At 32.9% G+C, this 18,129-nt stretch overlaps 3 protein-coding genes across 4 annotated transcripts; all 3 read right to left on the bottom strand.

The window, feature by feature from the left end:
• Positions 1-2,053: 2,053 nt before the first annotated feature.
• Positions 2,054-3,973, bottom strand: LOC147921148 (protein WUSCHEL-like). The gene is made up of 3 exons (XM_087502946.1): positions 3,350-3,973; positions 2,680-2,768; positions 2,054-2,592 (listed from the first exon to the last, which is right to left on the bottom strand). The coding sequence occupies exons 1-3, from the start codon at positions 3,843-3,845 to the stop codon at positions 2,281-2,283; spliced, it is 897 nt and encodes a 298-aa protein (XP_087359072.1). The 5' UTR covers positions 3,846-3,973; the 3' UTR covers positions 2,054-2,280.
• Positions 3,974-10,862: 6,889 nt separating this feature from the next.
• Positions 10,863-11,474, bottom strand: LOC147921149 (uncharacterized). The gene has a single exon (XM_087501377.1). It carries the CDS (start codon positions 11,472-11,474, stop codon positions 10,863-10,865), a length of 612 nt encoding a protein of 203 aa, XP_087357503.1.
• Positions 11,475-15,524: 4,050 nt separating this feature from the next.
• Positions 15,525-18,078, bottom strand: LOC104767102 (RNA demethylase ALKBH9B). Of its 2 annotated transcripts, none has more exons than XM_010491135.2 (6): positions 17,786-18,078; positions 16,903-17,487; positions 16,727-16,812; positions 16,342-16,652; positions 16,172-16,243; positions 15,525-16,079 (listed from the first exon to the last, which is right to left on the bottom strand). In XM_010491135.2, exons 1-6 carry the CDS (start codon positions 17,934-17,936, stop codon positions 15,779-15,781), a joined length of 1,506 nt encoding a protein of 501 aa, XP_010489437.1. In that variant the 5' UTR covers positions 17,937-18,078; the 3' UTR covers positions 15,525-15,778. The 2 variants fall into 2 exon arrangements, with proteins under 2 accessions (XP_010489437.1, XP_087356618.1); XM_087500492.1 differs by having other exon boundaries at positions 16,172-16,238; positions 17,786-18,072.
• Positions 18,079-18,129: the final 51 nt, after the last annotated feature.

The raw sequence follows: 18,129 nt of genomic DNA on the forward strand, positions 1-18,129 counted from the left end.
CTAGTTTAAGGAATTGTTCAGAAAAGTTGAGGAATTTTATCTTGGTTACATCATTTGCACAAAAGTGTAATTTGAAGAATTTCAGTCACATCATTTGTTTAGATCATCTCCAATGTATATCTCTATTTTTTCCTCTAAAATAGAGTATGTAAAAAATAGAGCATTGTTTTGCTCCAATGTATTAACTCTAAATGATGAGCAAATGTTGCTGTATAATAGATATTTGACTCTAAAATAGAGTGGGGTTGGAGATGGTCTTACATAATATTTTACTATTTTCAATGATTTTATTATGATTATTTTTATTCTATTTTAATAAATTATAAATACTTTAATATTAGAAATCACAATTTCATAAGTTTTATTAGTTTGCATAATAATTATATAAAAATTAGTTAGTTATTCTTTAGATAGATTTAAAAAAAATCAAGTGAATTTTAAATTAAAAAAACTAATTAATCTACTCCATTTACACAAACAAAATTCACTTGATAAATTTTCACTCCACTTAACACAAATATAACCTTTTTTTTTCATTTGGCCGAAATATAAAATTATACAGTATATAGTCCAGTAATTATTTTGTTTTCTTATTGCAGTATTACTTTTTGGATAAAACTTGTGTGACAGGAGAAAAGGAACATATAACGAGGCAGTCCAGCCCAAGAAAATGAGATCCGTTAATACTAGTATTAATTAAATTTTCAATGTAATAATCATGAGCGTTGTTTACGATAAAACAGAGGGTTCAAACTACAAAAAATATACTCTTCTTTCTTTTAATATAAAAACAATGGCTGCACCAATGTCTTAACTGCCACATTCTTGTTCTTGGTACACATTTCACTATAACCGAACCGACATTATAGTATAAGTAACGTATGAAATTTATAATCAGACAGATCCCACAAAGCCATCTAAACTATTTATAAACTATACTATCAATTATATTTATATGATATAGTATTTTCTATAAAATTCTAAAAGCTACGGTTCATTGAACAAGATCTACGACATACAATAGAGGTAGAGCAACTAACCCAAATAATCATTTTCTCTTACTCCGTTACTCGTGTCATCTTAGTTCACGCGGCTCGAGATAATGTAGCTCTTTGTAATTTTCTCTGTTTAAGGAAATATAGAATGAACTTTACGCGCTCTCGCAACGCGTGAGCTACCTTAACGTAATCCATAGTTGTATGTACTCCACTATAACGAAGAACTAATCATGTATAGTGGAGTATTAATTAAACTGTCTCCAAAGATTACACAAGCTCGATAAAATATGACCATCAATTTTAGTGACCAGTCAGTGGTCATTGATGACAATCATTAACTTTGATGTTTTAAAGGAAAGAACAAATAAAACTGACGATATATATCGATAAACAACATTTTAGGAAAACCAAAGGTACAAGATCTTTTGTTAACTAGGGTTGTAGTTTTTTTTCCACTATAATCTCAATTTTGGTTGACACTTGACACTGTTATTTTTTCCACGATTTAATTTTTTTTTTCTTTTCACAAAGTATTTACAAAGTCTTTGAACAAGTTCAAACTTACCTATTACAAAAACTGAAGTTGAGTTGATTACCAAAAGAGAAAGAAACCAAAAATGTTTTAAGTTGTAATGGTTTCCTGATGAGCATAATTAATGGCTAAAACCATCAGCTAGTTTGTTGCCGGTACAAGAAACATGAACGAAAAAATCCCTACGATCTAATCTTCCCATAGTTGAATGTCACCAATCAAGTGTTCCTTCGAGGTTAACCTCGACAAGTTGACAGTGTACAAGATCAAAACTAGAGTCCATTATTATCCATCAATTCTTGTTTTAATTAGTTTTGAACTACCAGAAAACATTCAACAAACACTGTTCAGAAGTTCTGTTATAAAAAACAATTATTCCTGATTTTGGTTCGAGATTACTGGTTATAATAATATAGTGTAATGATGATTCGATAACAGATTGTAATCAAATATATTACTACTAACTACATCTCTGTCATTTTTTGCATGCATCCGGATCTGTGAAAATTCATTTTCTTCATAGTGGTAAAATTTTAACATATTCATTATATATAAAAAAAAGATAAGAGATAAAACGAAGTCAATTAAAATAAAACCTAGAAGACGATACTAGCTAGTAATTACAAATTACGTACTAGAGACATACTACTAAGTACTAATTAATACCACTAACTGCAAGCGAACCATAGTTGAACGAAAGAGAGAGGGTAGTTAAGAGCTTTAATCCGGTGCGAAGCCGGGGTACACGAGCTAGTTCAAACGAAGCTCAAGAGAAGCGCAAGGGCCTCTACCATGACAATCATGACCGTCCAGTTGGCCATACTTCCAGCTGGCACCATTTATGTGATCTTCACCATGCATAGGGAAGAGAGGAAGCGTACGTCGATGTTCCAGATAAGCATCGCCACCACATTCTTCTTCTTCCTGATGACCGTCTAGACCAAACGGAGGTTTTGGTCTATCGAAGAAGTTGTAAGGTGCTGATGAGTAATGATGATTATGATCCATGTTTGCTGTCCATCCTCCACCTACGTTGTTGTAATTCATAGAACAGTCTTGTTCCTTCACCCAAACAAATTCAGTTCCATTAAATTCATATATGTAGGATATATATTATTTGAAATAAATGACTTATTGTTTGGTACGTACCATAGATCCATAGATATGGCTACTTGAGTAGCCATTAGAAGCATTAACAGCACCACATTCAGTACCTGAGCTTGCATGATTTAAATTCCCTTCAAACAAATATACGTACCAGTGAGCATATAAATTTTGATTCCACACCATACAATATATACAGAGAAAATGAAGAAAGAGACATAAAATTAATTAGTGATTTTTCTATACTGACCAAAATCCCTAATTTCGTTACAAATCACAAATAAAATTAAAATCACGTGAGTCTAGTTTCCATTACACAACAAAGAAACCGTTCTTTAGATGCAAATCTGGTTTGCCCCAATCAAGATCCATAACTTCACTTATACGTCATTACATATACATATATCCATCAAAATCATATGTACATAAAATCTTCTTGGGTTTGGTTATTTTTACTAATTCGTATAACTAGTTCATAGTAATATATATTTAATTGACATAGTTAATTAAAAAAAAAATCATCTGAATATTCTCAACAATTTTTAACATTTTATATACATACATATATCTATCAAAGTCATATATGTAGATCTTGTTAGGTTTTTTTTTTTTTTTTTTGCTAGATGTAAATGTTTCATAATTAGTAATACGCTTTGACGAATAAAGTATCTTAATAAATTCCTAAAATAAAAGCATATATAAGAAATTTAGTCACCGTTATTGAAGCTGGGATATGACTTGTTCTGATGATAGAGATGATGCTCTTGGTTAAGTTTAACGTTGACGGGGTTCGCAGGTCTCTGCATGGGAACGCCATGATGATGGTGTAGTAGAGGGAGATGTTGATGATAATGATCATTAGCCATCATAACCGAGTTGGGAGATGAAGACGGTGTGGTCATGGTTGTGCCGTTGAATCTCTTCTTCTGACGCTCACGAGCCTTGTGGTTCTGGAACCAGTAAAAGACGTTCTTGCCCTCGATCTTTCCGAACTGTCGCAGCCTAGCAGTGATCTTCTGGATCTGATCTGCTGTTGGTGACCGGATTCCACTATTGTAATAAAGCTCTTTGAGCATTTTGATCTGCTCCGTCGTTGGTGTCCACCTCGTGCTGGTTTGGCGACAAGTGTAACCACCAGAACCGGACTTGTTGTTATTGCCGCTTTCTTGGTCGGCTTGATGGTGATGATGCTGATGCTGCGGTGGCTCCATGTGTCTTGATTCTGACTTTCGTTCACAAAGGAGATAAGATAAAGATACTAGAGAGGAAGAAGAGAATGATATTGAGAAAGAGAGAAGCTTTACTTTAGCAAGAAAACAACTTGGTGAAGAGATTTTAGGTTTTGTGTGAGAGAGAAGATATATATAGAGAGATTAAGGTGTTGAGTTATTATATATACATAGATGGGGACCAAACAACTTTTTTGCAATATTCTAGAAAATCAGTTATTCAAAAGTATTATTCTTTTAAGTAAGTAGATTTTATTTTCATACATACAAAACCCTATATATTTACAATATTTCACTTCATTTAATAAGGAATTAACATACACAATATTTTTTATAGCTATTAGTATAAGATAAAAGAAAAGTGTCCTCGTCACTTATAAATGGCCTATCATTACGAGATTAGAGAAGCTTATATATCAGTTAATATACAAAATGTGTATATTTGAAAGAAATACATGTTCATTTGAATATTTAACATCCGAATAAGTTGTTATGTTTGGAAGAAAATTCTTACTTTGAATACATATTTCTCTTTTTAAAATATGTATCAAAAAAGAGAAACGAAACACTAATTCATTTTCGATATACTTTAGAATTACGTATATCATCATCGATACCATGCATTAACAACTTAATAATATGAACTTGTGTTAAGCATTTCTATAACTCATGATCATGTCAATGACTGAATAGTATTCTTCTTGAACAAGAAAAAATCATGAACAGATCATGAAACTATGCTCTTGAGAGTTTCTTTAAATTATTTTAGTGTCAATAATAATGTATTTATTTATAATAAAAAAATATATGTTGTGGGGGATCGAATCAGAGGATATCTGGTGGAGAAGGATTGAAAGGGACAGAGAAGTTAGAAATAAACATGAAAATGGAAAGGGACAAAGAAGGGAATTAGAAAGGTGAGGGCATCATCGGTATTTACTTAGACGAAAAACCCAAACTACTCTTCTTTGTTTTTCATTTCTCTGTCTCTTCTCAATTATTACTTCACCAGCTTTTATTGTGTTATGTTATCTGTCTACGTAATGAAAGATATTACCCCCATACACACACAATTTAAACATAAAAAATCTAAACATCCATGTAAATTCTTGTAACTTGTATCGTAGGAATGAAAGAAAATGAAATGAATACTGTTTGATAATTCTCTAATGCAAGTTCTTTCTTTATCTTCTCTATATACTGAATTATGTTTTTTAAAAGAAATACATTAGTTTATCTCAATTATAATTATGTGTAGAACAAGTGTGACGACTGGTTTAGTTACCGACATGTTAAATATGTAATTCATTCATTTCTAGTTATATTTTAGTAAATATGACTTTTGGTATTGAAAAAGGAACAATGCCCAACTTTCGTATAGTCTTATTGTTCTACGTAACAGCCATACAAATAAAAGATATGTAGAGATTTTCAATGTATACTTTTTGAAGAATTATACAAATTTCATAAAAAGCATTATAGTTTTATATGGGGAATGGCCCTAAAGATACGGCCGATAAGAATTATGAAACTATAAAATGAAAATTTTAAAATCGGATCAACAAAAAGTTGCTTGGCTATTATATAGTATACTTGTTTATATAGCACCTCATGATTTCTCGGATTCATGAGCAACACAACGTGCAAAAACGTACCCGGAATAATAATAATAAAAAAAAACTTTTTACGACATCTAAGTCTTAGAATCTTTTAGGTAGTTTCATCACACAAAAAAAATGGTAACTAAACAGTACTTTGTTAGACTAATGGATTACTCATTTATATCCGAGAATAGGTTTGTAATGTCTTTTGGCATTTAATTTGTTCTATATATGGAATCAACGGTCAAGGATTTTTATTCAACTTCTGCTCTCTGTATACTCGGGATTATATATCTAATGTATTTGTATAAGTTACCCAGTATAAGAGTGGCAAGACTCATTCTTATGAATGTTTCGAATTCATCTAATCTCTCCTAGAGCTAGAGTTTTTTTATTTGGTATAAATTTTAACATTAGAACCAAATTTTTTCTTTTTCTATATCTAGTTGGATCGTGAATGTCTTTTGACAAGAAAGAAAAAGAATGTCTTGTTACACTAGCTACATGCGTATATATTGATGTATATACAAGTAACTACATGAACATAAGGTCACATTTACATAGTGGTTGCTACGTAGAATAAGAATACTCTCACATAGGCCCTTTGATTATAAACTCCTATGAGTACGTACGGTAACGAGCATGCAGTGAGAAACAGAGGATCGTAATTTACGCATCACGATCTTTTTCATTGTCGTAAAGTACTGTTGAAGAGGGCAGAGGGCTAAAGACTCAGAGCTTTTGTAAACTAACGTCTACGTGGCCCCTAAAGCCACTCTTCTTTATTGCAGAGAGATTTCATTTTCATTTAGGGCATCATTAGTTTCAGTTTGTACTTTTGCCCTAATTTCATGAAAATGTTTTTTTATATAAATGATGATTTCATGAAAATGTTTACAATTAGTTTTATTATTTCTTAGTATAAATAATTGGTTTCCCGGATATTAATGGGGGAAAAAATAGGGTTTGGAACATGCATGGTCCCCTATATGATCCGAGCCTTATATTCAGTCTGTCATATGTTATTCGCTATTTACACCATACGTTACACTGTTTATATTTCGAGTACTTATTGAAACTCTTAATTAGTTCATCGACGTACGTACCATATATATTAGTTCTCAAATATTCATAACTATATTATAAGACATTTTACACACACACACACATATATATATATATATATATATATATATTCTATATATTATGCAATTTTATATTTAATTCTAGGTTGTCTGCTATTTTTTTTAAATAAATATAATTAGATGTAACTAACGTTATGCCTGGATTTTTTTTTAACATCTTACTGCATGAAATTTATATGTTGTTGAAATAAAAACGAAGTTAAAACTACTATACACTTGAATTTAAGCTATTAAATATACGTGAAAATTTTATATGACATTTCCATGTTTAACTCCCATGTCGTTTTGCAGTATAAGTTCTTAATTCAGCGTACGTGGTAGAGAAAAAAACTATTATAAACAAACATAGTATATATATATATATATGATGTCAAAAAAATAAAACACACACATATAATACGAGAGTGTAATATAAATAATTCACATACTACAGAAAAATGCTAACTATTTATTGCGATTTTTTTTTGGTTATCATTGTACATGTAAAGGTGTAAAATAATCAATTAGATCTCGTGAGTAGTATTAAATTAATAAGAGAATTTTAGTCTTTTGTTGAAATCAAAACAACAAGTCTTTAACAAAAACATCGTCATCGTTATTTTTTCTTAAACTCTTTGATTACTTTATTTTTTGTTTCTATGCTTGCCTGGAATACCAAAAACATTTATAATTCAATATTTATAAAACAATAATATATACAGAGAGAGAGAGAAAAGAGTAATTAAGAGTGGTGCAGAAGGAATTTCATTGTCGAAGAAAGAGCACGCTCTTCGATAACGTAAATGCAATGCAAGCAATAAATGAAGTGAATTCATGAGAATTAGTATCATCATCATCATCATCATGATCATACACACCTTCATCATCATCACCTATCTTCATTCAAACACACACACCGTACGTGAATATGGATGAAACAATCATGATATGCTCTTATATATACATGAAAATTATAAATATGAGTGTATCATATATATGCATGCTTTAAAGCCGTTACATATGATTTAGAATATGGAATATTACATCATATAAACGGGAAATGTCTCTTGTTGTAAGCTTCTTGTTTTGGATAGAAAAGAGTACCTTTCACCTACAACTGCACCAGTTAACATTGGTGGTTGTGACTATTTATTACACTTCTCTCTATCTCTCTCTCACTGATGATTTATTGATTATACGGCGTGAGAAATTGCATAGAATATTCAACCCACATGACGTTCCCTATTTTATTTTCTTATACGTTGATTGATACATACATTGGTAATTTCCAACCGTAGAATTGTCTTTCGTATAAATTCTGCATAAACTTTTAACCATTTAGTAGTGATGTCGTTTTCTTCATTCCATTGTTACTCTTACTCCAACCTTTTAATAGTTTGCTGATGTGCCACTACCAATTAAAACCACATACTCTTCTAATTTTGTTATACTGACAAATATGTACCCACCGCCACTAGTGATTTTCTGCATCTAAGATAGTGATTGTATACTAATTAAGCGAAGATATATGTAGTACTGTATAATACTAACAATCCGTCCCGTGGACTCCACTAGGCTCACTGCTAGCTGCTCTAACGGACTGTCCGCAGATCCCACTAGCTTCCCTGTTAGCCGTCCCAACGGACCCCAAGCTGATACTGCAGGGCATTGATCCTAACTCATCACTGTGGATATCCCAATCCACCAATAGGTTATTGGTGCGCCAGACGTTCCTCGAACCCTGGTCCCCACCCTTTAACAATCTTCCTACAGAACAAGATGTCACCAATTGAACTGCAAATCTAGAAAGGTTTGTTTATAAGAACACAAGATTTATATAAGAGTATCTCTCTTTATATTAGCTTAAGAAAACTATCTCAAAAACTCAAGCTCTCAATCTCTCTTTTCTCTCTCAAACCTTATAAGTTGTGTCACATCTCAACACCTCCTTATATATTACTTTGCTAATCCTAATCCTAATAGGAATCCTCAAAAATCTAGATAACTCCTAGACATTTGATTCTTATCTCTTTGTTAACACAAACACAATAGGATTAGGACTAGTTTCCTCTTTAAGCTTTCTTCTAGCTTACTCCAACAATCTCCTCCTTAAGCTTAAAGCTCTGTTTAGACAAGTCTTGAACTTCCAAAAGATCTCTCATTACCTTGAATTTGTTCTTGTCCAATGCTTTAGTAAGTATATCCACTCTTTGCTCAGTACCCTGGACATGCTCAACCTCAACCTGACCATTCTCGACTCGTTCGCTTCATAAAATTTTTTGGGCTCATTATTAAGACACAAAAGCAAGATTTCACCTTCTTCTTCGGCAAGCAATATATAATCCTCAAGATGCTTTGGCTTAACTTTCACTCGTTGGGATCTTCGTAACTCAGGTTCTGTAATTGTAGTTGCAGGTTGTGTCTCGGCAATTGCAGGTCGGAGAGGTTCTACTTCAACTTCTCGTAAAGAAATCTGACTCTCAGCATTATCACCATGCTCTTCTTTACACAAACCTTCCTCATCTTCAATATCCCGATCTGCTTCATTAAGTTCACCAAATTCTTGGAGATCATGATTCCCAAACACATCAAACTTTACTACAAAGCTTTGATCACTTCCTTCTTTAGAACTGTCTCGAGACCAATGCCATCATTTTGTCTCATCAAACACAACATCACGACTAACAATTATTCTCCTAGACTGTGGATCTAATAACCGATACGCCTTAGATCCTGGTTTTGTTCCCAAGTGAACAAGTATTCTCGTCATGTTATCTAATTTCTTGAGATTAGGCTTCTCTACCTTTGCAAAACCGATGCATCCAAAGATCCTAATATGGTCAATAGTTGGTTTCTTGTCTCGAAAACATTCATATGGAGTTTTATCTCTCAAGGCTCGAGTAGCAACTCTGTTTATAAGATATGTTGAATGTCTTATGGCTTCTCCCCAAAGATAATTTGGCATATGCATGTGCTTCAAAATACTTCTTGCCATTTCCATTAGAGTTCTATTGCGTCGTTCAACAACACCATTTGGTTGTGGTGTATAAGGAGCTGTCAAATGTCTCTGTATACCCGAGATTTCACAAAAAGAATTGAATTCTCGAGACACAAACTCTCCTCCTCTATCCGTTCTTAGGATTTGTATATTCTCTCCAACTTCTTTTTCTATCATCGCCTTAAACCTCTGAAACTTTTGAAACGATTCCCCTTTCTCCTTTAACAGCATAGTCCACATATATCGAGAGAAGTCCTCAATGATCACGAACACATATCTATTTCCTATTGAAGTACTCGGTGTTATTGGTCCACAAAGATCACCGTGTAGAAGTTCTAGTCTCTTTGTTGCTCGAAAACTAGCTTCCTGGGGAAACACCTGTCTGGTCTGCTTCCCAAGCAAGCATGAGCTGCAGATTTCTTTCTTCATCTTAAACTGTGGTGCTCCTAAGACTAGTTTTTTATCCAACATTGACTCTAAGGTGGTGTAATTCACATGCCCCATCCTCGCATGCCACTTTCTTGACTCGTTTATCTCTGTAAAATATAAACAAGCATTGTCTCGCAATCCCATCTGAACTTTGTATAACCGATTCCTTGATTTCTCTGTTTTGACAAGGAGATTTCCATCTCGATCTTTCATTGTCAAATAGTTACCTCTTAGTCGTATATCACAACCTGATTCTATAGCTTGTCCGAGACTAATAATATTGCTTCTAAGATCAGGAATGAAGTACACATCAGTCATCTCTCTCGACTTGCCATTCTGATCGATAAAAGCAATTGTTCCTTTTCCCTTTATGTCGACCCGTGAATCATCTCCGAAGCGTACTTTTCCAGTAACAGATAGATCAAGCTGATCAAAATACCTTCTATCACCGGTTATGTGGTTACTGGCACCATTATCCAAGTACCAGATATTATCTCCATCTATGCTAGTCTCGAACTTACTCGGAATGACTCGCTTCTCATTCAAAAATACTACCTCATGCATCAAGAGTTCATCTGCATCATGCGTGTCTTTGTTATCAGTCTCTTGTAACTTGAGTAGTCGATAAGGGCAATGGGAAGCAAAGTGTCCAAGTTGATCACACCTAAAGCAAACAGATTGTGACATATCTCTTCCACCAAAACGTCCTCTTCCACGTCCTCTATTTCCAAATCTACCTCCACGACCTCTTCCTCTGTAACCTCCAAAGTCTATTGTATTCTTTGTATTGTTGGTTTTGATTCGCTTGTTGATTTATGTTTGCATGCATAAGCTTGCTTTGTTCCTCCTAAGATTCTTCTTCGGCACTGATTCGTTCTTCATAAGTCTTTAAGCGACCAACAACATCCTCGAAGCTTACAATATTTAAATCCAAAACTTGTTCTAAGGAAGCAACCATATGGATGAATTTTCTGCGAGGAAGACTGTTAAGAAATTTCTTAACAATCTTTGATTCTTCTATGTATGTTCCTAGTGCAGCTGACTTTGATCCGATTGCAGAAAGTTTACCAACAAAGTCATCAATTGTCTCAGATTCCTGCATCTTCAATCGTTCAAACTCAGCCATAAAAGTTTGTAATCTTGCTTCTCTAACACGCTCTGCTCCAACGTTTCTAGCCCGAATTGCTTCCCATATTTTCTTTGTTGTACCGTGGTCTCCAACTTGCAAAGTTAAACTCTTGGGTATCGATTGAAATAGCAAAGCCATGGCTATGTTGTTATGATCCTCGTTGACTTGGTCGGTCTCTGCTTTTATGGCATCCCAGACTTTATGAACTTTGAGTGCGATCTTCATCTTTATCGCCCATACAGTATAGTTGCTTGTGTTAAGCATAGGACACACAATGGAGGAAGAGCCTCCTCTTTCTTTGGGTGGTGGTGGTAGTGCAAGTGCGGACATGATTCTCTCAACGATCGAGCAATGCTCTGATACCAAATATAGAAAAGTTTGTTTTTAAGAACACAAGATTTATATAAAGTATATCTCTCTTTATATTAGCTTAAGAAAACTATCTCAAAAACTCAAGCTCTCAATCTCTCTTTTCTCTCTCAAACCTTATAAGTTTTGTCACATCTCAACACCTTCTTATATATTACTTTGCTAATCCTAATCCTAATAGGAATCTTCACTTATCTAGATAATTCCTAGACATTTGATTCTTATCTCTTTATTAACATAAACACAATAGGATTGGGACTAGTTTCCTTTTTAAGCTTTCTTCAAGCTTAGGCCAACAAATTGTTCTATGGAAAAAGTAAAAAAAAAAAAAGAATGCAAAAATAAATTACTTGAAACTTGAAACACAGATTTTTGTTTATACATAATTTAGAAAAAGGTTGATAGATATGATTATTATATTACGTCGTGCCTGTACATTTTTTTCTAAGAAGGAATAGGATAAGAAGAGTGAAAGAAAAAGCAAAGTGTTAGTTTCCTAGAAAGTTAGAGAAGAGTACTCATTGCTTCGACTGAGATAAAGATGAAAATATGAGGAGAGAGATTTGTTTTCACTTCGTTAATGATTAATCTTTTGTATTATAAGCATTAATAATTAATTGATTGGAGGATTTTCTAAATGAAATGAAATTACTGATTGTAGGATTTTATTTATAAAAAAAATCCTTAAATTCAAATTCTCTTGCAAAATATCTTAAGTTCCTTGATTAATTAATAATACTCAGAAATACATGTTTACAAAAAAAAAATATATATAGATATAAATATATAGTGTTTTACTTTAGGTGAGTTTTTTGTTCGAATGTCTCCCAAGGAACAAAGCGTTCAGAAAATGTTTCAAAATTCTCCTATATATGAAAATAAAATAACACAGCTTTAAAAAATCAGGGTTCTGTTATTTGGAATGATAAATGGTCAAGATCAATTGAACAGAAGACAGATCAATACATCGTGATGGGCTAATATGAAAAGGTGTTTTGTATGCACATAGACACACAAACACACACATCCCTTTTATCCAAATCAACAACAACACATCGAAGCTGCTTTTTTTATTTTTGGCTTTCCTCTTCTTACGGGTAATCATTTCCTCATCGCTCTCTCTTCTCTCACTCCCCTATCAAAACCCACCATATAATAGTTAACCAGAAATTTCATTCTTTGTTTTGTATTTATAAAACTAATTGAGACAAAGTTTCAAAATCAGACAAGGGTAATCATGTATGTAGGGGTGCCTGTTAAGTCCAAAAGCATACTGATTGTGTCTTAAATCTTAACCTCAATGTCATAAGATAAGTTTAAGAGTTCTTAGCAGAATAGCCTTAGAGATCTAAGTTTATTTGTATGCATAAAGTTCATTTTATAAAATATCCGAGCAATAAAATAAAAATGAAAATCCACGATAACACATCCAGGGAATTCATGATCATATTGCAAAACAAAACATAACTGGAAAATCTTAATTTTAAACTACTGTTTTTTTAACAAACTGGTTGATTACTAAACCCCACAAACATTATAATGACCAATCATCTATTTTATATACGAAATTTAGAAAAGTTATGGCGGTAATCTAATTTTGGATAGTTAAATTGTAAGTTGCATGAAATCAGAAAACGGGTATGTTTATAAACGTGGAAAGGGATTTTACAAAAGGTGACAACAAAAGTTAAATTACTTTATGTCAAGAAAAAGGGTACGATACATTGTTAGAAGAAAATAGAAAAATGGTGGTGGGCTAGTGGTTCTAGTTTTGGTGAAAAAGTCGTCATGTTGATTTAGGTCAGAGATCGATTCTTTTTAAGTACAGAATTACTCAGTTTTATCCCTTTGGCCATATGGATATGGGCCCATTGCTTACAGCTCATTTGCACCATTTACATATCGGGGGAATCCTATCCGTGGGATATCCTCTCCCCAGAAAGATTAGTCTCGAACCCCTCTATAGGTCCAGGGATTTACTCTCTGAGTTAACAAAAAAATTAAAAAAAAAAATTTACTCTCTAAATTAACAAAATTATTTAAAAAAAAAAAAAAAAAAGGAAAATGGTAGAAAAGGGAATTGAACGAATAGGGATTTGAGATGAGAAGATCATTCCATATCTCATATACAACACATCGACGCTTTTCATTGATATAAAGTGTCATACTCAAATAGAGCACAAAGCCTTTCTCTTCTCTCTTTCTATTGATTTTAAGAAAGTGATCCCTAAACCCACGTGTTCTTTCATTATTTCTTTTTCTTCGATTCTTCCATTTTAATTATGTATCCGGTAAAAAAATCGTAAAAGATTAAAAAGTACTCGAGCTCTTTTTTTATAAAGCGCTAGATTTTAACCGACGGTATACCGCGTGATTATGTATTTTTATATATTTTATATAATTTACTAAAAAAATATTATGTTGGATCAAATATATGTTTTAAATTTTTTTACAATAATATTGAGATATTTGTAATTTTATTTTCTTTATCTATTTAAAAATTATCATTTTCATTTGAAATTTCATTAATCAAATTCTTTTATTTTGGAATTTAATCAATCAAAATTAGTTGTTGTGAAAGTAAACATCTGTTAATATGTATAATACTTTGTAGTTAGTATAAAATGATTTAAATTTTATTCACCAATTTGAAATTAGTTAGTTTTGTCTATGAGTATGATGGAGCGAGTTAGTGTTGGTTTTTAACTCCTTTCATATAAAATTAAGTTTTTAAAATATTTTGTTTGTGTTTTTAGACTAACCCGCAAAAATATATAAGTGTATTAATATTAACCTAATTCTCATCACATACTTATGATTATTTTTAGTCTAGGTTTGGACCCGTGGATAAAAATAAATAGTTATTAAAAAAATAGTTAGTTTTGTATCTGAGTATGATGTAGCGGGTTAGTATTGGTTTTTAACTCTTTTCATATAAAATTAAGTTTTAAAATATTTTGTTTGTGTTTTTAAACCAACTCGCAAAAATATATAAGTGTACTAATACTAACCTAATTCCCATCACATTCTTATGGTTATTTTTAGTTTAGGTTTGGACCCCTGAAAAAATAAAATTTTCCATAAATTATTGTTGCTTTTTTAGTATTGTGCATATGTTAAATTGCTAAAATCTGTATTTACACATATTTAGTTTTATTATCACAAATTTAGTAATATTATTGATATTACTCATATGACTAAATTTGATGTATTTACTATTTAAATTGTACAACAGGATATATATATTTGTATTTGACATTATAACTCTATAAATGACACATTTGTTTTAGTCAAAAAACATATATCATTTTGTGGAGGTTAAAACAAAATATATATATATATATAGTATAATAAAATCATACATTATTAGTTTATTTTTATATTTTTTTCTACCTATTTTGACATCAATTGATCTATCCATTTTAACATAGAAAACATTAAACAATTTCTATATAATGGTAAACATGTATAATGTCAAACCAATTATGGAAAATCGAAATTAAATAAGATAAGATATTATAGTTTTTTTTTCATTAAAACATTTTAACACTTGTAATTAAAAAGGAAAATAGAAATTGATGTTGTTGGATATTTAGGGAAATATATATTTCCATACTCAATTTTTCTAATTTGATTTTTTTTTTATTAAATGTTTTAATTACGATGACATTGTTTGTAAATATTCTTCTCAAAAATGCTTGAAAATAATAATATAGATAAGGTACAACCAACACCTTCAAAGATCAGATTAGCAAACGCCTCATTCATATAAGTCACTTGTGTTCGAAGATTTGAGTAAACGATAAGTGGTGATCAGTCAAAATTTTGAAAAACTCATTCGTACTATTTGTTATTGAAACAATATTCACAAAAAAACATACATAAATATAGTATGATAACTTGGTCAAATCAATCATCGATTACTAATACTATATATTATATATATGCTCTCGTAGATCGAAATTCTTTAGTCACATCAGTTGGAAAACTGTATGTGAAAAAACACAATGCTAAACAAACCACAGAACAATTCACACTAAACCACAAATCATACTGTAATATACATTATACAATTTCAGAAACTAACAAATACGTAGACACAAAAATTAATAAATACCCAGACATAAGATTGTCTGAAAAGAAAAAAAGAAATACTCAGGACGTTATGTTAATATGTTGTACAAATTTTATATTTGTGGAAAATTGGTTAACTAATGAAAAGAATCCAGAAAAAATTTCAGCTTTAGAAGTTGAAGAATGTAACCTTAGTTTCTACTAGAACGTGGATTTCCTCTTCTCTGGCTTGATGGCCAGTCTCCAGATTCATTGTGTTCACTGCTTCTCTCAGCATTATAGTAACCTCTTGAGTCATAACTATTGCCTCCTCCTCTACGTCCATGTTCTCTTCGGTTTGTGCCGTTATGGCTGTTTGATCCCGAGGACCTTACAGAAGAACCAGAGCGGTTCAGCTCTAATGCCAGTGGCTCGATATCTTGCAAATCAGGCTCTGGGGTGAACCAAACCGGGCGTTTCGACTCATCCATTTTCCTAAATGTGATTGATATCCTATTGAAAATAAACAGGAAGAAACCACTTATATGAGGATACTGATGTTTGTTCATATAAGGAATTTTGATGCAACAAAATATATATCAAACCTTTTTGTAGGAACTGCAGGTACACAATGCTTAGCTACATCAGCTCCATTTCCATTTAACACCAGAACTGAGCTGAAATATATCCAAAAATGAATGTCTTTGTTTTCATACTATTGGACAAGGGATGGCGAAATGTTTTGGTATTGGGAATTTTTATAGAACTTGCTTACCCCACAGGAAGCGGTAGTGAGTACGAACCCGAGAATTCACCAGCACCCTCGACTCTAAGGTTTGAGCCAAAGAGGATATCACATTCACTGAGAAAAGAGATGGTGCAGAACGGACGGAGAAATTCATGGTTGTCTATGTGAGGAGGTATGCAGTCATCTTCGTCATAGATGTTGACAATGCAGCTATCAGGTACACAAGTTGGAGGCAGTACATGCCATTGAATCAACCTTCTAATGATTACTTTGAAAATATGAGGTAATGGATCCACTTCTTCATGTTTCAGGATACCAGGTGGGTTTCCAGCTCTATCCTATCAACACATAACAAGGTTGAACTCTTCATTCCTTTTGTTAGAATGAAACAGATAAAACGAGTTATACGTACGATAGCGTAGTTGTAACAGCAGCCAAATTGAATAGTCTCACGTCCTTTGCCTCTCATATACTTTCGTGGAGCAGTAAATGTGCGCTCTACAGAAGAGAGAACAAGACAAGTTTCAGATTCGAATATGAGGTCAAACTAAGATAAGAGCAATTTCTAGATCCAAACCAAGAAGCTACCTTTAAGTTCTCCTCTTCGACCCTTCTCTTGCAGTTGATACACTAAATCAACAATCCGTTTCTGCTCCACTGCGCTAAAAACACCAGTGTGCAACTCAAGTCCCTCAAGCACGTTAATGATCTTCCCCTTAACTCTCTCCAAGCAAATGAAATCTTTCTTTCTCTTCACATGCATCAGCCTGAGATTCTCTCTCTGGTCTCTAGACAACTTAGGCTTCTGAGGAGTCTTCATCGAACTCGAATCAAAACCTTTCCTACCCGAATCCCTCTGCTCCTCCTCATCCTCGTCATCCTCGAACTCATCCTCCTGTGTCATATCAGCCCAAGACATTCGAGGGCTTGATGTTTCAACAACAGCTGGTCGAGAGGGACGTACACTACTAGAAGCTTTAGCAAAGGAACCAAATACAATTCCACTCTCGTTCCAACTACCTAACGAATGGTTATCACAGTCTTGGACGTTTTCAAAATCTTCATTAGACTTCCCATCATAATTATCATCCAAATTGTTACTTGTTCTCAACACTGAACAAGAACCAACTTTACACTCTCCTCCATCAACTTTGTCTGCGTTACTAAAATATTCTACACAAAAGGAAACATGATAAGCAACAACTTACACATAATTCACAAAATTAGAAAACATAAAATTTGTGAATTCCTAACAAAATAAACAACGCTACTCTATAAGCCTTCCTATTTGTTCCAATTACCAAACCCTAAATTTGGCAACCTTATCATTTAACAGAGAACAAGCAATCAAAAAAAAGCAGAATCAAGTAAGTACGGGTGACAAAGGAACATCTCTGCTTCCTCCTATACAGAAAATATCAATCTCGCCATGAATATTTCACTCCTAGGAAAGAATTGAGAATCCATTTACCTGGGTCAAGAGAGCGGATTCGATTGGAGAGAAGGTGATTACAGTCCTTGCATAGATCTTTAGATAAGAATGGTAGCCAATTCGTCAAAAACTCCGAAGCGATCTTAAGTTCCGACGGCTGGTACTGCCGGAGAAACGGGTCTTCTTCCATTTTTTTCTCTAGCTCGATTCCGATCGTACAATCGAATCGTCTTTGTAACTGAAGATTTCTTCTAAGTCCACACGATTTGAAATCGAGCCAGTGAATGAATGATTCTGTGACTCACTTGTAAATTCAAAACACAAACAAGGGTAATCTCGGTATCATACCGCCGCCAATTAAAGCTTCTGGGCCATTTGGTTTC

The sequence above is a fragment of the Camelina sativa genome, chromosome 19, assembly GCF_030686135.1.
Source record: "Camelina sativa cultivar CO46 ecotype springtype chromosome 19, ASM3068613v1".
NCBI lineage: Eukaryota > Viridiplantae > Streptophyta > Magnoliopsida > Brassicales > Brassicaceae > Camelina > Camelina sativa.

Excerpts from the sequence above, each read along its gene's own strand:
- LOC104767102 (XM_010491135.2), bottom strand. The coding sequence starts at position 17,936 with ATGGAAGAAGACCCGTTTCTCCGGCAGTACCAGCCGTCGGAACTTAAG. Across the intron at positions 17,488-17,785 it reads AATCCGCTCTCTTGACCCAG|AATATTTTAGTAACGCAGAC; the intron begins GTAAATGGATTC and ends CCTTTTGTGTAG. Across the intron at positions 16,244-16,341 it reads TCACTACCGCTTCCTGTGGG|CTCAGTTCTGGTGTTAAATG; the intron begins GTAAGCAAGTTC and ends GATATATTTCAG.
- LOC147921149 (XM_087501377.1), bottom strand. The coding sequence starts at position 11,474 with ATGTCCGCACTTGCACTACCACCACCACCCAAAGAAAGAGGAGGCTCT.
- LOC147921148 (XM_087502946.1), bottom strand. The coding sequence starts at position 3,845 with ATGGAGCCACCGCAGCATCAGCATCATCACCATCAAGCCGACCAAGAA. Across the intron at positions 2,769-3,349 it reads ATATCCCAGCTTCAATAACG|GGAATTTAAATCATGCAAGC; the intron begins GTGACTAAATTT and ends ATTTGTTTGAAG. Across the intron at positions 2,593-2,679 it reads GCCATATCTATGGATCTATG|GAACAAGACTGTTCTATGAA; the intron begins GTACGTACCAAA and ends GTTTGGGTGAAG.